General features: G+C 40.9%; 1 protein-coding gene across 1 annotated transcript; it reads right to left on the reverse strand.

Annotated features, from left to right (window-relative positions):
* Nucleotides 1-364: 364 nt before the first annotated feature.
* PGRMC2 (progesterone receptor membrane component 2) lies at nt 365-24,422 on the reverse strand. The gene is made up of 3 exons (XM_050946696.1): nt 24,014-24,422; nt 2,239-2,394; nt 365-1,492 (listed from the first exon to the last, which is right to left on the reverse strand). Exons 1-3 carry the CDS (start codon nt 24,378-24,380, stop codon nt 1,395-1,397), a joined length of 621 nt encoding a protein of 206 aa, XP_050802653.1. The 5' UTR covers nt 24,381-24,422; the 3' UTR covers nt 365-1,394.

Consider the following 24,422-nt stretch of genomic DNA (forward strand, 5'->3'; position numbering starts at 1 on the left):
AAACAATGAAATTTCTTCAACAGTTAGTTCAGTCATTTCAGCTAACAGTGGACAGAGCCTGTTAACTTAGTGTGTATTATACCAATTCCCGGGAATGCTTCATTTGTGTCACTACCTTTATATTCTTGAACCATTATGGTTTACATTTATTTAAACCAAACCTTACCTGAACAAATCTCATTTAAGATTCCTCATGAATGAGGGTGTAACAGAAAAACAACAGACCTAGATAGTTTTATTCAATGGCAGTGCAAAAATATTTAATGTCCTAGGTTTTTTTCCTCTTGTTCTACATGCATATGGCAATCCTGGGCATTCTGTTCCAATGTACTGACTAATAGCTTACATACAATCTGACAGCACATTTGGTATTGTACATGCTTTATTAAAATGGTATTTGTATTTACAGTATCTGCAGAAACAATTCTTCCCATGTCTTGCAGTCAGACACGCACACACCCTCACTACAGCGTTCTGAAGGCTAGGTTCCCAAATATTAGGCAGCTCCTGGGGGCATGGTGGGGTGGTTTATTTAAAAGGAAGCATGAGGGAATGCATTTGGCCATCACAATGCTAATTATGTATATTAACATATGGCAGTAACACTGAGTAGTCCTTTTCCATTCTATATACAGAATGACAGCAAGGTTTGCTAGTCAACAGAACATTTTAATTTCAGTCTCAATGGTGCTTACTGTAACTTTGAAACCACATACTGGGGGCTTTCCCTTAAAACAATTCAAGTCTATGTAAGTGAAATAAGGCACAATTAATATTGATTTGATTTAGGGGAAGGGTAAAAGGCAGGCTTCAGCTGATAGTAGTTGCAAAGAAATTAGTTTTGCCAGATCCTTTTGAGAAAAAGATCATGTCTATGTCCTTCAAATCTGCAATGATGTCTCAAAACTGAAGTTTTTCTGCCAGGGCTACTACTGCCCACATACAAAATAAAATTTGGAAATTCATATTTTAACATTAGTTGCAGTGGCCCAGACTTCTAGTATTGATGTACATGAGTAAATATTTTTAATGCAGAAGGAGAAAACATGTGAAACAAAACAACCTGTCCTTTTCTTAAAAAACTTGCTTAGAGAGCTGTAAGTATGGACTATGTGAATGCTTCATCTTACTTTTAAAAAGTAGGTTGTTTTTTTTTAACCTTTTACATCCCTGGCCCCTCCTCATAAATGAAGCCTTACCACACATTACAAAAACTGCAACAAAAAGTTTTGCAGCACAAATAATGCCTAGTATTCAAATCTTCATTGTTTTTTCTTTGTACAAAATCTGAATTTTTTTTGCAGCAGATGAACTGTACCCAAAGATGCAGGACATTGTGATGGGGGAATAAGAGGTTGCAGTTCTGAAGGCCCCAACTTTGGTTTTTACAAAGTTCAATCCTGTTTAGTGTGATCCTTGATATCCTCCTCATCTGTATATTCTGATGGTTCTTCCCCAGGTTTTAGGAGTCTACCTACGTAGTCATATTTTTCTGGAAAAGACATTTATGTATCAATTACTATCAAACACAGCTACTTCCACTTAATCTCTTCCCTGTAACTAATGTGCATTAGAGATCAGGTGTTCCCCCTTTTTCACGCTAAGGTTCTGATTCCACATCACTGCAGTTAAAGGAATTTAAACACTGACAGCAAGATCAGAGCTTGAAATATCTTTGTAGGGATTTTCCACTTGCCTATTCTTTGACTACAACTGATCCAACAGTTGGTGAAAATTCTATCCTTATACCTTTGCAACCCCATTGATTAGCCTGTTTTTAGTGTGGTTTGAAGAGTGACTAACCTCCTGTGCCTTTTGAAAATAATGCAACTTTTAAGACCAAACAGATCAGTATTACACCCAAGAAAGATTAAATAGAATCTACACTGAACATTTTATGATTATAAGGTGCCATATTCTATATTAGTCAGTAACTCCGAGGCTTGTTACAGCAGTGGAGTGAAATTCTATACTTCAACACATCAAGTCTGAAACATACTTCCTATTTACTATTTATATAAACAAAAGTAATTAAATACACACATTATTGTGGGCACTATTAAAATTCCTTTTAAAGTTAACTCAGTAAGTCAGAATTCCCTTTCCAAGAAGATAAAAATATCGCCACAACTTCTACACAGTGAGCAAGAAACATATTTAAAAAGCCTCCACCCATCTGTCATTGACAGATCCAGTAGTATAAGTAAACAATAACATTTTGCTAGTTTAAAAAGTTACCTTTAAATTGCATTTCCCATTCTCTAACACTTTCCATTTGTACAGCATTTAAGTCCGATAGGTCATCATATTCATCTCTGAGTGCATCTTTATCTAGACAGAAAGTTGCTAGTCCCCTGGAGGCATCTCTGCCAGCAAATATTCCATATGGACCCTCTGAAAATAGAAAACAAAACTGATATTTTCAAAGTTTACAGTGATTGACCTCAACACTTGAGTAACGTGTGTGGCAGAAACAGCAGGGAAAACAAAACTTTACATCATCCCATATTTCTGGAGGAGGAGTTGGGAACAGCAACATTGTAATGTTGAAGCATTTAATGGCACTACATCTCCACAATGGGCATCACTCTAAGACAGACAAGGAAGACTGACAAGAGAAGCAAAGGCAGGAAAAATAAATATTTTACAAGCTACCTGACAAGACCAAATCAAAAGTCAAACTGTCATCCTTATGTGAGAGTCATTTCAAGTCCTCCTGCATTCTGAGGTTGAAGGCACATGAAAACAGAATGAGAAAGGAAAAAAACTTTTCTACTAGGAAATAGTACATACGTACAGAAGAAACCATTTAAGTTTGACTCAGCCCTCAAGTCCTGGCAACATCTTAGAATAGAAATTATTATAGACATGCAACTTAAGTTCCCATATGTTACATCACTGAATTCAATTGTGATACCAAGGGTGGAAGAACAGTTTTTTTAATGTAAAACCGGGGTATTGGTCCAACCATTTCACACAGTTCTTTTAAAGAAATGCTTTATGAACCATCAAATTCAGAGTATTCTTATAAAGTTGCCCTAACACAATGAAATGGGAAATGAAGCAATTACACTGATTTGATTCCAAGTTATTCTATAATGAAGGTCTGGACTGCAAGATGTCTAAGGTTGGTAGTGTAAATCAGTTAACCATTTAGTCCTAACTTGAAGGCTAATAACCAGCTTACTGTACGATGGAGTCAGGGTCAAGGTCACAGCATGTTAGTGTTTAAAAGGGCATACAACTGTTTAATATAGGTAAGAATGCTTGTTTATTTTAAAGTTTACTAGTTTTCTAATCCAGTTTAATTTATAAATTTATATTGTTTACTTTTTCCTTTCTCAGGCAGAGCAATGAAAGCTGATTTAAGTCCATTTTATTTTCAGGTTCTCCATTCTACCACATTTGGGTTTCAAACACCGCAGTAGTGTCTTAAATTTTTTCCCCATTTACAGCTATTTATTCCCAGTCATGGAAGCTGATCTACTGGCCTTATTTGTAAAAACAAATCAAAGTCTGAGACTAAAACTGAGCTGAGAACAATGACAGTTACTTTTCCAAAAACAAAAGTAACAAGTTTTTCCAACTGCCAATTTCGTCTTAGGTTTTATAAGCACACTTGAAGGCAGCAGTTACCTGCCTCTGACCCTTTTATTATTTCTGTGGAGATTACCAGGCACCTTAGTCTCCACACCTATTTCAGAATAACAGACCAACATTCATTAACATCTTGCCTCTACTTTTAATAGTTTATCCAACTGCACATAAGAGGAATTTGACAGGCAAACAGTTACCCAATCTGGAGTTTGACCAGAACAAACATGGATATAACCTTTTCCCTACAGAAAGCTAGTTGATACACTTGCATGAAAGCAGTTAAATCAGGCTCCAGCATAGCAGTGCAGGTAATTACCACTTAGTGCAGTAGATGACCTGAGGAACCATACAACTGTGCTAATGAAACTTCAAACTATCAAATAGAGGGTTACTGTATGGAAAGCAAGTCTGACTCTCTGATGGATTATTTCCGGTTGAGGTTGGTACATAGCTTTCCAGAATTTCTTAACTCATTACACTTTTAAAATTCTGTTTTTGCCCTCATCAATAAAATTCCATTAAAAAGTTTTCTTCACAGAGAGAGAAGTAACCCAAATGTTGCATGATTACATATTTAAAAAAAAAAAAACAAATACAGTTATACAAACACTTTGATGGCAATTTGTTTAGTGTTAAGTGGCCAAGTTCCTCAACCACAACACACTTAACATAACCTTTGGAGCTGTAGAAACCAACAAACAGTTACATACTACAGTTTGAAGCACCAACTCTAATGTGTAGCAAACAAAAAAACCTACAAACCAAAATGTAAAGTTATTCATTCAATATATTTTTCATAGAAGCTAACTGACATTACTTGGTCTAGTATAGCTATGTGGTATACTGAAGAGCTCATCTATTAGTGTACTGTCATATGTAGAATACAAACATTTTTAAGATGTATAAACCAGACTTGCCAGCTTATCCCCTCCACTAAGGTTCTTATATGCACTCATCATGCTGGTTCTGAGCTCCTACCATTCAGTTATGAGCCTGCTAATATGTTAGCAGCAAGTACTGTACAATATACAGTAAAAGCTGTATTATCTGGCACTTCATCAACTAGAAAGTGCTATTAACCGCCATTTCTGATCTGTCCCAATACAAATATTCAATTTAGTAACCAGGACTAGTATACTGCCCAGAAGGTTATGCAGTGGCACATTCTGCATTCTACTTATATACAAAAGAGGCAGAAGACAAACAAGCAAACTGATATCAGGGATTTATTCAGAAAAGCAGCTTCCAGTGTGTTTCATAGGGTTATTACAGATTCAGCCCAATGTCCTACACCTTTGACATCTATGTTAATTGACATTAATAATAATGATCCTGAGGCACTGCAAGATCCTGAAGTGCCTTCTAAATCAAAGATTAAACTATGTTCAGTTGTTTTAGTGTTAAGTGTATTTTTAGTGATATGAGTGTATGCCATGCGCTGCCCATAGTAATATGTAGTGTCATAAAATAACCTAACGTATAGAAAACTTTACCTGTATACACCCAAGTGCTTCAAGAAACCAACTACTCTGCAGCGCAGTACTACTACTGGATTGGTGAATACCTGTGTACTGTACTACAGTATTTTATACTTTATTCATTATATTCTAATACTTTGAAAATTGGTACTCCACTGGTAAATATAACTTAGTTAACCAGAATATTTGATTAACCAGCACCCTCCCATCCCCCCAACATTCCAGATAATGACGTTTTTACTCTACATTGTTAGAAATTTATGCCCGTTCCCAGGCACCAAGAGTGGAGGGGAAAATATGATTGGACTACTCTACCCAATATCTGCCTACAGTTCCAAAAATTGCTGGATGTTTCTGTTAAATAGATCAGCAATAAAACATTCATATTTAAATCACAGGGCTGTTCACACCACTCCGATCTCATTTCTGTCAATCTGAAGACATAGCAGTGACGTCAGTTCATATTCACACTGTTCTCTTCACACACAACAACAAGAAACTTAAATTTATGTGAAAGCTTAGATTCTTCAAAAACTGGTAATGCTGCTAGATAAATGCTGGTACTGCATTACCACATACCAGTTCAAACAAACCTTTCTGCACCAAGGTATTTGAAAGGGGGAACACCACAGCTAGTTAGCTACCAATCATGTAGCTAAAAAAAAACACAAGTGTTTGAACCAGATATTCAGTGTTCTTTCATCTAATACTTCTTTGTGGAAGTATGAGCACTTTGATGGAATACTAAGACTGATTAGAGAGAGACCCAACTAGTTCAGCCCTTATTTAATCTTAACTAATAAATGCTAATAGGCAAATGGCAATAAGTAACTAATCTAAACCCTAAAACATGGGCTTTGAATTGTTTATAATCCCACACTACTAGAACACTGGAGAATAGAAGACAGAAGAAGTTGAATATGAATGGAGGAGTGTGATCATGAAACTCTACATGCAAAGCTCATACTTTATTAAAGTCACATAGCCTATTAAACTAACTCCTGTTATGTATGCAGTACCGTATGTACTGATTGCCTGAAGCTTATGAATCTCAGCACAGAAGTTACTCAGGGAGCTTTGCCTAAACTATTATGACTAACTATACACAAAAAGCATTACAAGCATTTAGTAAGCCAGAATGGGAAAAAACCACCACCAACTTCTTGTATGGTACAAAGGAAAACAGAGTGCTTTTAAAATAAAGATTTCAGTGTGAAATAAAACAATTACTCCAAATACATTCCAGAATCAATGTATTTTAAATTGTTCCCTGGAAAAAACAATTCAACATGCACGATCACCATTTTCTTTTCAACAGTCAATTTAGACTTAACACTGAAACAAATGATTGAAATGGCTAAAAACTGAATGATTAATATTTTGCAGGCTACCCAAGAAGTATGCAGAACTCAATATATCTATTAATAGCCTTTAGCCTATTGCAGCATTTTAAGTATTAGTCTGTAAATAGAGCTGAAGTTATGGTGACTATCTTTTTGGAGTATGACGATTGATAGTAACTTAAAATGCCAAAGCAAAAAGGGGAAGGCCCCATGTCACTGAAGCAGGAGCATTTTCTTTAAAGACAATCATCCTGAAGTCAATCTGCAGTACTTCAATACACCTACTTAGAACATCACCTAGTCCTTGAAGTTCTGAATTAGAGTACAAAAAAAAAAAAAAACCCACACATTAGAAAAACATAAGCGACTATACTACACAAACTTCATTCCTTGTCTCATACGATATGGTGTCATAACTCCCTAGAAAAAGCAATTACTAACTACAGCCTATAGAATGGAATGACATTTCAGATTTTTCTTTCCCAAAGCACTTAAAACGTTTTTCCCTACTGAATGTTTCAATGAATGCATTACCTACTTAAGTAACTTAGGCTTTCAGTATAAAGTCAATGTCTTCTAATGCGAATGTGTGGACTGACGCGTCTAAGCAAAAGTTTCTCAGAAAGGCTTTTCCTCCATGTATCTAGAGTAAAAACTTACCAAGATTTTACAAGCTTTACAGCTGTTTCTTTAAATTAGGAAGTTGTATGGTTCTTTGGAAAGCTCTTTGCCCCATTTCCCTTATCTGTAAAGCAGAGATGATAATCCATCCCTTCTCTCACGCTTTGTCTCTCCTGTCTATTTAGACTGTAAATTATTCAGGGCAGGGGGAAAGGGTTTGAACATCACAAAAGAGGGCTATAAGCAACTAGAGGTTCCATTGGACATACTGTAATATGAACAAACAGAAGAATGTTGAAGGAGCTATTTCCAATACCTAGCTCTTACATAGCACTTTTCATGGAATGTACTTTTCAGTACTATTTCACTGAAATAACTTCCTTGTTTGTGAGAGGGTAACATCAAGCCAACATTGCAAAGGTACGTGTATTTCCACATCATCACCTCCTCCAATCCCAAAAAGGCTTCTCTTAAATACAGTATATTAACAACAACCGTGCTCTATTTCGATACTCAGTAATCCTAAATCAGGAATGATATGAAAAAGAAAGAGTATATAAGGACATTTGTGACATGATCTACACAAAAATATTGAATCAGATTAACCACTGTTGTGTTTCTCATAAACACAAGAGGTACAACACTGAGCATGCTCCAACAGCCAAAAGCTCATTAAGACTTGAGCATCAAATTGGGCACTGAAACTTGACACATACAAAGTGGATGAGTAGCATATTACAACCTGAATATCCTTTCCTGTAAAATATGAACTTGCATACAAAATCCAATTCATTCAAAACATGCTCTCACTCTCTCTCAGAAAGTTATATGCCAATCACAAACCAATCATCTCAGCAAAAGTTTGTATACTACTTTTGAGTCCTTTGCAATGTAATCTGGTATAGAAGAGTACAAAAACATGTGCTTGACATCCTGGTGAAGAGTTGAGTACAAGAAAAAAAAAACACTAAGATTTCCTACAAAAAACAAAGCAAATATAGCTAAGAGTCTTAAGAAGCTAATTTCTAAAAAAACAAAACAAGATAAAGGGTCACAAGTGATGTAGACTATTTTGCAAAGGGCACCTACCTTACTATAAACACTAGGGCCAAAACATTTAAATGTGTTCATTAATTTTAGATGCCCAGCTTGAAATAAGTAGGGCTGAGCACCCATAGCTCCATCTGGACTTATTTTGGATTTGACAGTGTTCAGCACCTCTGAAAATAATCAGCACTCAAAATCAATCATATTTTCTTTTATATTTGGGCCTACTGCCAATATGACCCCAGGAACATTGGCCATATTTGAACAACTCACAGTTGTAACTAGTTTTAATCTTTTCATCTTGTGAATTAACTGTATAACAACTTGTACATGGAAAGCAGACAAGACACCAGCAATGCTGGGCATTTGGTCCAAAAATAATTGGTAAAATTAGTCAAATATTGTTAAATAAGTGAAAAATAGTCATATTTTAAAGCACTAGTTATTAGAATAACAGTAACAAAAAAGAGCAACAGTTTATCGTATGCAATGGGCTTAGCCTTACATAATTATACCCAATTATGAAAAAGTTACACTGAGTTATTTTAACTCAGAAAAATGTGAAAATTAAATGGAGTTCTAAAAACAAAAGAAATATTGTTTTTGGCAGTATTAGGTTAGCATTTAAATATGAATGTTATTCAAGACTGAACAGTTACAGAAGTAAAACAAAACAGAAATAAACTAAACAGCAAAACAAAAGAAAAGTCATTTTTAAATACACTTATTGTAGGGTAGGCAGCAGAACAAGTCTTAAAGCAACTTAACAGCTGTATATATTTTCTGTTTGGGTTTGGGAGGTTAAATGATTGAACCTTCTTCTCTCTCCCCTGACCTTCCTGAGTTAACTTCTGTATATTTGTCTACTTAGTTTAGATTTTCAGCTCTTCAAGGCAAGTGAGTCAACTCATTTAACATGCTTTATAAGCCAACATGTACGCTGATGGCCTGGTATACAAACAAAGATATACATATGCTTGTTCTAGAACAGTGGTTCCCACAGGTCTAAAGCTCTAAGCCCATGGGTGGAGTTCAGGGTACAGGGGGCATTGCCCCCCGCCCCCAACTTCAGGACCTTACCCAGAGTGGGGCAGCGCAGGAGGCAGTTCCATATGCACCCCTACACGTCCTTCTCTCCCCCAGCCCAGTTAGAGGCTGAAAGTTGGAGTGGGGAAGTGTGGGGCAGCTCCTGTTCTGGCTGGTGCCATGGAGCAGGCAGGTGCGCTATTCCCCCATCTCCTGCTGTTGGTGCCCAGGGATGCAGCTGCTCCTCACCTTCCAGATCCCTTTGATTGCTCATGCAGCTGCCACCCGGGTGGAACCCAGCTCGAGGGCCAGCCAGCAGCAACGATGTTGGGGGGGCGGCTCCCATCACACAACCCCTAGATACCCCTCTCCCTGCACCACCCCTTGCTTCACTGAGCTGCTAGCTAACCCCTGCCTGCACCTTGAGCAGTTTTCAAACTTTTTGAGCTGAGCCCCTCCACTCCGCAGGCACCCACATAATGCTCTCCCTCAGCCCCTCCAAACAACTCCTTCCTCACTATACTGCCAAGCCCCCAAACTCCAAGCATCATGGCTGGACCCCCAAATTTCCCCCACCCCTTATCCTCTGCCCACATGGGCTGAGTGAGGGGGCTGTGTTTTGTGGATGGTGTCTTGGCTCACTGCCACTCCCCCAAGTTGTTCACATCTGGCAAGGGTGTCTAGAATCCTAGCTCCAAACCCCCCTCCCCTAAACCCCTGTGGAGGCAGAAGAGAGGTGAACTGAGTCTGAGGATGTCTCCAAACCAAGGGGTGGGGGGAGGAGAAGGTCTCTAGATCACGACAGGCCATCAAGGGTTACAGATAGGTCCTACGCCCTTGACTTAATGTAACAATGCACTAGACTACTGCTCCTAGACCATTGATGTGGACCAGCCCTTTAGGTGTAACCTTGGATTGTTCCAACTAGCAATACAGGAAGTGGTACAGCTAAGGTATAAACATCCATACCAGCAATTGCTGGAGTGCTGTTACCAATCATCATGGAGGAAGTTACAAGTTGTGTTAAATTTTAATCACAATTTACATTCTTCCATTTTTCTGTGAAGCTTTGTTTAGCTAAAACATTGGTAGCCAAAAATTCCAGATTGAAAATACTCTTGGTATTTAGACGTATACAGCCACTTGAAATAGCCTTATCTAGGACTGAGGCTAAGAAATTTGAGAGGATGGAATTCCTTAATGAAATGCTGACAAGTCAGACGGAAGAATAATCAGGTTGTAAGATAGGCTACCGCATCACTACTACATGTAGAACATGTTATATTTCTTTTAATCAAGAGATGATAATATAGGGTTATAGTAAGGGAGCAAATGAGCAACTGCCAAATAAAATGAATTTAGCTGTCATATTAGAATTTCCTCTATTACAGTTGTAATTTGCTTTTATTCCAAACCAGAATTTGAGGATCCCTCCTAAAAAAGTTTTCCACCTGAACTTTCTCATATAGTGACTATAATAAAGATTTTTGGGGATAAGCTTCAAATTAGACAAAGTCTTGTTGAGATGAGACTTTAAAAACAGCCAATTTCCGTTTTCAAGTTTACCACCACAGATGGACCAAGTGGACTTGTAGGCTCTAAAGTTTTGTTTTGTTTTGTTATTTAGAGCAGTTATGTAACAAACAAAAAAAATCTACATTTGTAAGTTGTACTTTCACAATAAAAAGTTGCTCTACAATACGTGTAAGGTGAATTGAAAAATACTATTTCTTTTTCTTATTTTTACAGTGCAAATATTTGTAATAAAAATTTAAGTGAAATGTGTTATTGAAATCAATATAGTTGAAAATGTAGACAAAATATTTAATAAATTTCAACTGGTATTCTATTATTGTTTAACAGTGTGATTAAAACTGTGATTAATCGCAATTAATAAACAGTCCTACTTTCTTCCTCTCTCTTAATATCTTAGTTGCCAGTCATTACATTTGTAAGTAACTTTTTCTGACAAGTGTGATTAAATTGATGTTTCCTTAAAAAAGTTTTCATGGTGTATTTATATGGCCATAAATAGCTATGCATCTTGTCTTCCTATATTGAAATCTCTTCACTCTGAGTGTTTGAACTTCTATGATTTTCTCTAACCTCATTTATTTAAGATTCAGCATGTGCCAAATGCTCCTGCCTGCCCTCTACCACCTAAAAAGTAGTATGATCACCCACATTCATTTTAGAATCCAGTTTAAAAAAAAAAAAATCACCCTTTTAAATAAATTTACTTAAGAACATAAGAATGGCCATACGGGTCAGACCAAAGATCCATCTAGCCCAGTATCCTGTCTTCTGACAGTGGCTAATGCCAGGTGCTCCAGAGGGAATAACAGAACAGGTCATCATCATGTGATCCATCCCGTCGCCCATTCCCAGCTTCTGGCAAACACAGGCTAGGGACACCATCCCTGCCCATCCTGGTTAATAGCCATTGATGGACCTTTCCATATAGTCTTGGCTTTCACAACATCCTCTGGCAAGGTGTTCCACAGGCTGCCTGTGCATTTTGTGGGGAGGGAAAAAAATAAAAAATACTTCCTTTTGTTTTAAACCTGCTGCCTATTAATTTCATTTGGTAACCCCCCGTTCTTGTGTTACGAGATGGAACAAACAACACTGCCTTATTTACTTTCTCCATACCAGTCATTATTTCATAGCCCTCTATCAAATCATGCCTTTAGTCGTCTCTTTTCCAAGCTGAAAAGTCCCAGTCTGATTGATCTCTTCTCATATGGAAGCTATTCCATACCCCTAATCATTTTTGTTGCCCTTTTCTGAACCTTTTCCAATTCCACTATATCTTTTCTGAGACTGAGAGACCAGATCAGCACATAGTATTCAAGATGTGGGCGTACAATGGATTTATATAGAGGCAATATGATACTTTGTCTTATTATCTATCCTTTTCTTCATGATTCCAACACTGTGTTAGCTTTTTGACTGCCACTGCACATTGAGTGGATGTTTTCAGAGAACTATCCACAATGACTTCAAGATCTCTTTCTTAAGTGGTAACAGCTAATTTAAACCCCATCATTTCATATGTATAGTTGGGATTATGTTTTCCAATCCCAACTATATATATAAAATGTAAACCAAAACAAAAATCCATGACCTTGCTCCAGCCTTCCATAGATCTCTCTCTATTCCCAAACAAATTGAGGGAGTTTGAGAATTAGCCTGTCCTCTTCACATTCAGCAGTGAATACTACTTTCTCTGTAGCTCCTGTTGTCAGGAGCTGGTTTCCTGTATCTCCCAAGTTCAGTTCCAGTGTTAAATGAAAATTTAAACTAGTAGGCAAGACAAGTTAACAGGCATAGGTAAGAAGAAAATTCAGTGGTGTACATAAAATCGATATCTTACTGGTATGGGGGGGGGGGGGGCGTGACCTCCCCATGTGACTCCTCACTGCCCAGCCCAGCGCCCCCACGCTCTCCCTCCCCACATCATCCCATGTTACCAGTGGGGTGGAGAGGAGGGGACCTCTATCCTTCTCCTGCTGTGCCAGAGACTGGGCTGAGGAGGCGAGGCTAGGGGCCAGTGGTACAATCAATAGAGGAGCTGCCAGCGTTCTCATTTCCATGCTGCTCCTCCCAGCAGGGAGAGGAGCAGAACCCTCAGCCCTGCCCCCCGGCCCTCTCCTCCAGCAGGGTTGCTGCTGTGTCTTTCCGGTACACTGTACCGGCTATAAACAGCTTGTTGGTATGGCATACTGGAGTGTACCGGCCTACTTGCACTGCTGAGAGAAATTAACAGAGTATTTTCAGATACAGTTTATAGGAAAGATGCTATACAAAAGAAGTTGCCTCAGTTAAATTTAACTCTTTCCTTGGAAGCATTCTGTTTCTGGCAATGGATATTTTTCTGCTCCAACAAAGTAATAGTTTAAAAAAAAAAAGATGACATGCAAAATTCCAACCTTTTTGTTGCTTTTGATTTTTTTCTTGAACATGACCAACCACAAATTCTAAGATACAAGATGAAATTTTGGAAATTTTATACAAATTGGTAACTTATCAGAGAAGATACTCTAGTGTCAGTCTTAGAATTTCCTGACACTAATTATTTTTAAATTGGCATATTTAAAAAAAGTATATGGAAATGCAATAGTTGGGGTACTTCACCTTATTCAGAACCTAACCCTACCAGTTTGTACACTACCTATGTATGCAATTATTTCAATTAACTGAAATATTAAGTCTTGGACCTTAGTGGTTTGTCCCCTCAAACTCTGACTATAGACTGAAGTCCTAATTTGAGCTGGCAACAAATACCTAAATTAAAATAAGTAATTAGTATGCACAGAATGACAGTGGACAGTAGCAGTTTGTTGCAAGAGGTCAAATGGGATGCTGTGTTTGCCAACAGGAAGCTTATGTTACAGTTGTAACTGTTTGACTAACATTCAATTAGAATAAGTTGGTACACAAGGAAAGTATTTTATGTTGCACAGATTTCAGCAAGTTCCACTGATAGCTTCATGTCAACCTGGGTCTGGTCATTCCACCAGATGCTGAGAGTGCAGTCTGCAAATTCTGATGCTGTTTTCACCTCATTGTACAACACAGTACATAGTCAGAAATACAATACCATCCTCACTGACTCTGTATATCTGATTAGTGAAATACATATCCCTGAAAAGCAAGGTAACTCCCAAGCTTGTGTGGTTAGGCACCTTGAATGGCATAAAAGCCATAATAAATAAATAACAACAGGGCAAAGCTTTTACTCCTGGGGGGAATTCCGCACAATTAAAAATTATGTGCTAAAAAAGTTAAAAATTCTGCACAATTTTTAAAAAAAAAAAGTCTGCAAATTTTATTTGTCAAAATAATCCAATAGAATCACACCAGTTCCAATTGTTTTGGTAAGTTATTTAAACTACAATAGAGAAAAAAAAAGTCACAATAACTGTTCAGCATTTCCCAAACACATGAAAAAGTTAAGTTACAAATACTTGGTAACTAATACCCTGCATTCCAGTTATAATCCTGGATTTTCATTTAAATTACATTACAGAACACCAAACAGGAAAAAAAAATAGAATGTCATTTTAAATTGCTCAGACTTTCACATATGAAAGTCATACAGTTTTGCTAATCATTGTCCTGGACCTATGTGGGTACTCTGGTAAGTGTTTGGTTCTGAATGTCCAGACATTTTATTGACTGCTTGGTAAATGTTGACCATGTGAATTTGCCTTTTAAATGGGTAAGTAAAAATCTAACCCCACTGTGCCACTTTGGCACAGGAAAAAAGTGAGAAAGCACATAGATCTTCCTAACCGATTCCCTTACTGTCATTTATAAGGTTTTATATATCTCTGGCAATGCAGGGGCCTTAAAACTTTTACAGGTTTTTATGCTCCCAGGGGAACTGACTGAGAATGTGAACAGTTAGCTAACAATAGAATAACAATTTTACTATGCACACAGGTTGCTACATTTCTGCCTCAGAGAATGAGATCAATTAACCATCAACAGCAACGTTAACAACGTGGGGGCTTTTTACAAAAGCTATTTTCTTTAACTTAAAAACAAATGATTTTCAGTAATATGATACTAATATTAATAAAGTGTTTTTTTCAATTCTCAAGTAGTTCCATTTTACTAGGCAGGCAGGCAGCTACCTACATTTCTGCCTCAGGGACAGAGCCTTCCTCCTGCATAACAAAAAGACCTACCCTCCTCCACGCCCCTTGAGCCGCAGTATCAAGACAGAGGCGTGTCTTGCTTGTTGGCCAGCCCCTCCCCCTGACAGTGATCAATGCCTCCCCAGCAGGCACACCCACCCAGCTCCCCTTCCCCCGCAGTGATTTGCATCTCTGAAGCTGCTCCAGGGGTTCAGACGCATGTCTCCCCCGCAGATTTCTTTTGCATTTTTCTGCACAGGGGGGGCACAGAAATATGCAGGCCATATGAATTCTGCACCTCCCGCATGAGCACAGAATTCTGTGTACAAGTTTTATTTAGAATAAACTCTATGTAAACAGTACAAGTGTCAGAAATCTCCTGTACAGACAGCTTCGAGACTCGGATGCCATCAGACTGTGACGTTGAGGACAAAAACGCTGCACCGTCCTGCACCAGTGGATGAGAGTGCCTTGGGGAAATCTGTGCTAACGCTATAGTGATAAAAAATGTAATCAATTTTTTTTTTTGCACCAGAGCCACATCAGCAAGGTACTAATATCAGTGGGAGTCAGGTGACTTGGGTTTTACTGACAGCTAATTAATGACAGAGCTGCATGATTGTGCAAATTACTTCTCACCTCAGTTACCCCATATGCAAAAAAGGTGATAATGCTTACCCATATTGGGAAAGTAATCACAGACCTATTGATGAAAAATTACATATACGTGCTAAATATTTGACTTGCTCTACTCTGAAGGTTTCAAGGTACAAGTTACCAGGCTGAAAGCTCTCAGCACTGAAACACCCATTTCAGGGAACATCTTTGTACTAAAACTACATATCAGTAAGGCCTGCCTTTATCTCAGACACACTTTTTTTAGTTTTCACCAAAAAGGTTATTAGCAATTGGATGTCTAACATTGTGAATGCCAGGGAAAACGAGGTAGAATCAGAAAATAAAATAGGGAAAGAACAAATTAAAAATTACTTAGACAAGGAACACATCTTCAAGTCACCCAGGGCCTGATCAAATACATCCTAGAATACTCAAGGAGCTGACTGAGGAGATATCTGAGCCATTAGCCAGATCTTCAAAAAGTCATGGAAGACAGGTGAGATTCTAGAGGACTGGAAAAGGGCAAATATAGTGCCCATCTATAGAAAGGGAAATAAAGATAACCTGGGGAATTACAAACCAGTCAGCTTAACTTCAGTACCTAGAAAGATAATGGAGCAAATAATTTGCAGACACCTAGAAGATATTAAAGTGAAACAGTCAGCATGGATTTGTCACGAACAAATCGTATCAAAACAATATAACAGCTTTCTTAGATAGGCTAACAAGCCTTATGGGGGGAGTGGTAAATGTGGTCTATCTTAACTTTAATAAGGCTTTTGATACTGTCTCAAATGACCTCCTCATAAACAAACTAGGGAAATACAACCTAGATGGAGCTTGGAAAAGGTGGTGCATAACTGGTTGGAAAACCATTCTCAGAGAGTAGTTATCAGTGGTTTACAGTCAAGCTGGAAGGGCATATCAAGTGGGGGGTCCCGCGGGGATCAGTCTGCGGTCCGGTTCTGTTCAATATCATTATCAATTATTTAGATAGTGACATAGAGAGTACACTTATAAAGTTTGCAGAGGATACCAACCTGGGAGGGGTTGCAAGTGCTTTGGAGGATAGAATTAAAATTAAAAGTGATCTGGACAAACTGGAGATATGGTCTGAAGTCAACAGGATAAAATTCAGTAAAGACAAATGCAAAGTACTCCATTTAGGAAGGATCAATCAGTTGCACACATACAAAATGGGAAATGACTTCCTAGGAAGGAGTACTGTACTGCAGAAAGGGATCGGGGTCACAGTGGGTCACAAGCTAATTCTGAGTCAACTGTTTATCACGGTTGTGAAAAAGCAAACGTCATTTTGGGATGTATTAGCAGGAATATTGCAACCAAGACACGAGAAGTAATTCTTCTGCTCTACTCAGGCCTCAGCTGGAGTAGTGTGTCCAGTTCTGGGTGCCACATTTCAGGAAAGATGGACAAAGAGAGGAAATCAGCATGTACCAAACTTTGGTTTCACTGGGAGGGAGTCACTGCAATTTCTGCATTGAAGCTTTTGTCCAGCAGGCGTACAAACAAGATCATAACTTCTCTAGATAGGAGACCTGGAAATCTTAGAACCAGGTGTTTCTGAAGTATTCTGAGCCATCTCACTTAGAGGCCTCAAAAACAATCTGCTTCCAATCACAGACTATATTCAGAACTGGGAAATACCCCAGATCATCTTCCAAAGTCTTTTCAGTCAAATCTACGGAAAAAATAGGAGTACGACAATGCATTCCGACAACCTGTATGTCACTAGAGGCAAAAGAGTACTCAGCATGATTCAACAGATAATCAACACTTTTTAAGGAAACAGATAGGATGATAACCCTTCACAGATAAGCACTGAAGCAACTCCTAAGAGCAATCTTGAAGTTAGACCACCGCCAACAGGACATGGTTCAGAGTGCTAAGGCACGTACTGGAACAGGACAAATTAGTCAAAAGATACAGTACCATCCTAAACAAGACTTGAGTTCACAAATCCAGCAGAGAGCTAGAACTGGCCAAAATGGTGAAGCTTTAACAAGGAAAAGGGTCACAAAAGAATTACAGTAAAATAAAACTGGCGGAACATCTGTGCTCAAGACACACTTATTCAATGAGCCTGAGGCTATGTCTACACTACCACGGTAAGTCAACCTACGCTATGCAACTCCTGCTATGTTAGTAACATAGCTGGAGTCGACATACTGCAGGTTCTACACCGTGGGGGAGGTCAACGAGAAACTTACCTTACTCTTCTCATTGGGGGTAGAGTACAGGAGTCAACTGGAGAGCGATCTGCTGTCGATCTGGCAGGTCTTCACTAGACCTGCTAAATCGACCACAGGTGGATCGACCTCAGAGCCTCGATCCCAGCTGTAATGTAGACCTGCCCTGAGAGTGAAGAAGTTCCAGCTTGTCTTTAACTAGAAGCACAACACTCAAGAGCAGGAACCCAGTCAATATAGTACCTTTAGAGAAAGACAGTTACAACCTTAATTGAGACAAACCAAAGCTGTGACCTTAACTGTTACAAATTTACTGTCTTTCCATAGTATTAAGATGAAAATTCAAGTGAAGCATGACTCCTGTTTTTGTTATTCACAGAAGCACCATCCCAGACCGAATAAAACAAATGCTAGAGAAGCCAGTCAACTCACTTTGAGTGTACTAATTTGACTGAGCATTAAAATAAAGTACAACACCAAGCTTTCACCATCTGCCCCTTCTCAGATATCATTAGGAGCTCCCATGTAAGTGAATTATTGTTTAAGCATAGGAAAAATACACTGCCCCAACCACAATTAAGCCTGTTTCACAAATATGGTAAAATTGATTTATTTACCCTTGAGGTATATAATATTTTAGCAAAAAGAACTGGAGTACTTGTGGCACCTTAGAGACTAACAAATTTATTTGAGCATAAGCTGTCGTGGGCTACAGCCAACTTCTTCGGAGAAGTGCGCTGTAGCCCAAGAAAGCTTATGCTCAAATAAATTTGTTAGTCTCCAAGGTGCCACAAGTACTCCTGTTCTTTTTGCGAATACAGACTAACACGGCTGCTACTCTGAAATGTAGTATTTTAGCTGACTGTAATAAATTATCATTTTGTTCATGAGTAGCACAATCTGAAACTTGCATGCTATGTAAACAGGATACCCTATCAAAACAACAAGTTTAGTGTTCATTATTTCTGTACGTATAATTGGAACAAAGTCTGTTCACCAAAGAAAGATGACCATGTGAATTAACTATCTAAAATTCATTCCTGTAACCTTCAAATCATTTTCACCAGCAGTTAAGTCACCTTTTGACCCACGGTTATGCTCTCAATTTATTCAGTAGAAAAAGAGATAGTTTGACATCCTTTAACTTATCTCTAGTTTGAAAGTGGACTACTACTGTCCCCAGTAGTCTCCCTGAACCAATGCCATTAGAGGTCTGACAACTACCATGATGGACAAAAAAGTGTTCAGCACCATTAGAGAGTGACAGATTTCTGTAACAGTGCTAAAAATGGTTTGGTCCATCTACAATAGGAATTAATCCACTATCAGCACTAGTTCAGGGACAATGGCTGCTGACAAGGGTCAGAAAACAGTTCAATTTCCCAGAAAGATAGGGTTTTACTTCCCCCCACACTATTAATAGAGATTCATGGCCTGGACTAATCATATTACACCTCTACCTCAATATAACGCAGTCCTCAAGAGCCAAAAAAAGTCTCACCGCCTTGTAGGTGAGACCATGTTATATCGGGTTTGGTCCTGTACGGCATACCAGCAAGAGCCAATACACCATGCCGGACTGGACCGGCTTCCCTGGCAGCGATTTAAAGGACCTGGGGCTCCCCGCAACAGCTGGAGCCCCAAACCCTTTAAATCCCCACTAGGGCTCTGGCAGCAGGGCTCAGACCGTGATTTAAAGGGCCCAGGGCACCACACAAATTTGGAAATAACGTGGTAAAGCAGCAGGGCTCGGGTGGTGCTTTAAAGGTCCTGTGGCTTCCCACTGCTTTACCGCATTATATCCAAGTTCCTGTTATATTGGGTCGCATTCTATCAGGATAAAGGTGTACTTATGTTAAACAATTTTAAGATGGAAGATTATCTTAAAATTACTACATGGAGTTATTCTGATCACAGAACACTACCTAACTTTTCAGCATGTAGATTCTATGCCAGGGGTGGCCAAACTTATTGGCCCGAGGGCCACATCGGCGTTGCAAAACTATATGGAGGGCTGGGTAGGGAAGGCTGTGCCTCCCCATACAGCCTGGCCCCCCACCCCCTCCCTGTCCCCCTCAGAACCTCTGACCCATCCAAGCCCCCCGCTCTTGTCCCCTGACGACCCCCTTGCAGGACCCCCACCCCAACCACCCCCAGGTACCCCACCCCCTACTCCCTGTCCCCTGACTGCCCCGACCCTTATCCACACCACTTCTCCCAGACAGCTCCCCCCTCCCTCCTATCCAAGCCCCCTGCTCCCTGACCCTATCCACACCCCCAAGCTCTGATAGCCCCCAACTCCCTGGAGATTCCCACACTTATCCAATACCCCCTGTTCCCAGTCCCCTGACTGCCCCCCCCCGAACCTCCACCCCACCCAACCATCCCGTCCCCCAGAACCTCCCACCCCCTTACTAGCACTGCTCAGAGCAGCAGGAGCTCACAGCCCTGTCGCCTGGCCAGAGCTAGCCACCCTGCTCGGGCTGCCCAACACGAGCAGCAGGCCAAAGCATTCGCAGCATGGGAGGGGCCGAGGGCTAGCCTCCCTAGCCAGGAGCTATGGGGCCAGGCAGGATGGTCCTGTGGGCTGGATGTGGCCCACGGGCCGTAGTTTGCCCACCTCTGTTCTACGCACATATGTGCTATATTTAACTGCCCATGCTGTCAGTTTAAAAAAAACACAAAGAAATACATAAAAATAAATCTATTAAGCTGTGACAAAAACAGAAGAAAGAAAAATAATATATCTATGACATAATGTACTAAGATTTCTTCATTTTGTTTACTGCACATTAGACAGAGGACATCAGGTAGTACAGGCCCAGAATTTGTGAGGATTTTACAATACGCAGTAATAAAAATGTTTTAATATACTTGAAGTATATTAAAGAGGTTTGGATGTATACAATATACAACAGTATTTGCAGCATAGACTTTATATATTACTACTAGCAGATAAGAACCAGAAAGTGAAGCTGACTAGTCCAGTTTCATTATTTGGTCTCAAATTCAAGAGTAGACATCAGGAATGCTGAAAAGGAACATTAGACTTTTAAAATTTGTTTATCAGATTAGTAGTAAAAGAGCTAACAAGGTTTGTTTTCTTAAATAATTACACATTGTTTAACCTGACATTGTCCCTTTTGAAGAAAATGGGCATCTCTCCCATCTCTTCACACGGAGAAAAGAGGTGTCATACCTACTTTAAAAAAATTCTCAAGGTGCTGAGTTGGCCCAGGTTTTCCAACATACCATTGTTTACCGATGATTTTCTTGATTGATTACAACTATACATTCCTTCAGCATAGTTTGAATTGCCTTGTGTACAATGTTAAAAGTTACCCACTTCACTGGCAAAAAAAGGTATGAAAGCACAGGATGTGTTTATAAAACAAGCTTCAATGTAAATATAGAAATTCAACACTAACTTTTTAGGGCGATTTACAGCACTGCAACTTTCTTGCTCGGGGTGTGAAAAAACACATCCCTGAGTGCAGCAAGTTTCAGGGCTGTAAAGTGCCAGTGTATACAGCTGTGCTCCCAGTGCTGGTAGCTACACCTCTCACGGAAGTGGGTTTTTTAGAGCGCTGGGAGAGCTCTCTCCCATGACTACACAATCCACGTTAAAGTGCTGCCGTGGCAGCGTTTTAGCGTTGCCTGTGTAGACTAGCCCTTAGAGACACAAGGTGGGTGAGGTAATATAGGCAGTATTTAGTCCTGCCCTGAGCGTAAGGGACTGGACTCGATGACCTCTCGAGATCCCACTCCTAGGGTATGGCTACATTTGAAATTTCAAAGCGCGCCATGGCAGCGCTTTGAAGTGTGAGTGTGGTCGGAGCGCCAGCGCTGGGAGAGAGCTCTCCCAGCACTCCACAAAAACCACATCCTCTACGGGTGTAGCTTGCAGCGCTGGGAGCCGTGCTCCCAGCGCTGCGGCACTGATTACACTGAGGCTTTACAGCTCTGTATCTTGCAGCGCTCAGGGGGGTGTTTTTTCACACCCCTGAGAGCGAAAGTTGCAGCGCTGTAAAGTGCCAGTGTAGCCAAGGCCCTAGAGTCTATGAATATCTTTTGTTGAAGCAACTTCTGTTGGAGAGAGAAACAAGTATTCAAGGTAGAGTGGCCCCTCATTATCACGTACTACCCCATACTGAAACCCATAGGTGTATCATCATCAACAACTCATACTCCATCCTGAAAGAAATTGTTCCTGAACCCCCTCTTCTGGCCTTTAAACCCCCAACCTTTCCAAGCTCAGCATCAGAGCCAAGCTCCCCACAGAACAGGGCACACCAAATCAAAGCAACATCAGACCCTTCCAGAGCAACAGATTCAAAATCTGAAGAGATATCTTCACTGCTACAATGATCTAAGCCACTCCACCTCCAAGCACACCCTTCAAGAGCCGTGGATCCTACATATGCCTATCACAACATATGGTATACATCATCCAGTGTACTAAATGCCCCCAAAACAACTACGTGGGGGAAAACAAACAATCACTACACTTTCAAGTGAACTCCCACAAGAAAATGATAAAAGATTAAAAATACCCTATCACCTGTGAGTGAACACTTTTCACAAAGCCATCAGTCCTCATCCTCAAAGGAAATCCACAGAACACTTTCAAAAGATAAGCCTGGGAGCTTAAATTCCTAACTCTGTTAGGCCTTGGCTACACTCACACTTTACAGCGCTGCAACTGGGGTGTGAAAAAACACCCCCCTGAGCGCTGCAAGATACAGCGCTGTAAAGCGTCAGTGTAATCAGGGCAGCAGCGCTGGGAGCGCGGCTCCCAGCACTGCATGCTACACCTGTAAGGGATGTGGTTTACATGCAGCGCTGAGAGAGCTCTCTCCCAGCGCTGCCGCTCTGACTACACTCACACTTCAAAGCGCTGCCGCGGCAGCGCTCCCGCAGCGCTGCCGGGGCAGCGCTTTGAAATTCCAAATGTAGCCATACCCTGAGACATAAAAATCATGGATTGACTGGAGACATTGGATTTATGCCTCATTACAATAGTTTGTAACCCACTAATCCCTTCTTTTTGTCACAGAGATGTTAACAGGCCAGTATACTTTGAATGGTCCCTAGAATATGTGCTAACTACTTATGCTAAACAACCTGTTCCACCTTGCATTTAGCTGTCAGGCTCAGAGTATCATTCCCAGAACTGAAGAAGAGTTGTGCGCTCAAAAGCATGTCTCTCTCACCAACAAAAGCTGTTCCAATAAGAGAATATTTAAATAAAGATGATACAAAGAGTTCAAAGTGTCAGTTGTTGGTCATTGGGGGCAACATACAGAGTATAGGGGGACGCTGCTTTTTGGGAATTGGTTAGCACATAACATATACAGTCTGTAAGGTCCCTCAATGCGGGGTGTATGGTGGGAGGGATCAAGAAGCAGTAAGCAAGCAGTGAGGGTACATCGCTCATACAGTGGGTTACACGCAGTCATGGGTATAAGTAAGCGGGCCAGGTAATGGGGACAGGATGACCCTCACATGGTGGAATCTAGTTCGGTGTATTACTTCACCCACCTTGTCTCTCTAAATATCCTGGCACCAACTCAGCTACACCTCTACGTTTAAGTTCATAGGTTTTTTTGCTCCTGAGAAGTAAACTTTACAAGCAATCTCTACCCCCCAGAGATTAAAAGTTTAAACTTTTAAAGGCTACATAAGTAGTGCTGATACCTGAAGTCTCTTACAAGCCAATTATCCTGAGGTTAAGATTTGCAGTGTTAAGAACAGAAGAGGTCATTTGCACCATGAAATAAGTAAATCTTCCATGCGTTTTCCAGCTGTTAAAGCTAGAATGAAGTCAATAAGACACCATCAACTTTCACTTTGACCCACCTTCCATTAGGACAGATTGAGAAACAAAGTACTACACGCCTACACTAAAGTAAACACGAACAGAGACGGTTAGTCCCAGGTCCTCTCAGAATTTCAACTAGCTCACAGACGCCCCTTTACATTTTAGTCAGCTCAGTGTTAACAGCCAGGATTGTAGCTGCAAGGCCAGGAAGGGGGAGAGAGCAGGGTCTGCAAGAACCTTTCACATGTGGGCGTTCCAAAACAGCACTGGGCTATTTTAAAAGCACGCAGCCCACGGGCGGGCGGCTGGCTGAGATGAGAAGCATGAGCTGTAGTTTCAGTTTGGAACAGCGACCCCCCCGGCCCCCATGGATACTCGCACAGCGCCCCCGCTAGCCTCACAGCGAGCAACCTGCCAGCCAAAGACAGCCGAGGGGGAGCACACGGAGCGCCTGCTCCCCGCCGGGAAGGGGAGTTTGGACAGAGCCTGAGCTCCCCCGCTTGAGGGGAGGGATCGTGCTGCGCTTGGGGGCACGATCCCACGCCAGCCGAAGAGCAGCTGTAGGGGGGAGGCGAAGCCGCGCCCGCAGCCCCCGCCGGCTCCTCACCAGGCCCGTAGAACTTGCTGCCTTTGGTCACGTCGAAGACTTTGCCGTTGACGGCCAGCAGGATGCGAGGGGTGCGGGCCCCGTCGTACTCGTGCAGCTGCTCCAACGTGAAGTCCCGCCGCTTCATGCGGGGCAGGGAGGCGGCCTGGCTCTGCTGGGCCGCGCCCCCCGGGCCGCTCCGTTTCCCCCAGCGCAGGTAGAGCCGATAGGCCGCCAGCAGCACCAGCGCCAGCAGCCCCACGTTCAGCAGCATCTCGCCGCCCACAGCCCAGCCTCCCGCCGCGGGCGGCTCCTCTGCGCCCCCGCCCCCCAGGCCGCCACCGCTGCCACCCTCAGTTCTTAGTTTCCCATCTCCATCGTCCGCCATCACTACCAGGCCAGCGCCGGCTCCGCCCAATACGGGCACGAG

Source organism: Gopherus flavomarginatus, chromosome 3 (assembly GCF_025201925.1).
Source record: "Gopherus flavomarginatus isolate rGopFla2 chromosome 3, rGopFla2.mat.asm, whole genome shotgun sequence".
NCBI classification, from domain to species: Eukaryota; Metazoa; Chordata; order Testudines; family Testudinidae; genus Gopherus; species Gopherus flavomarginatus.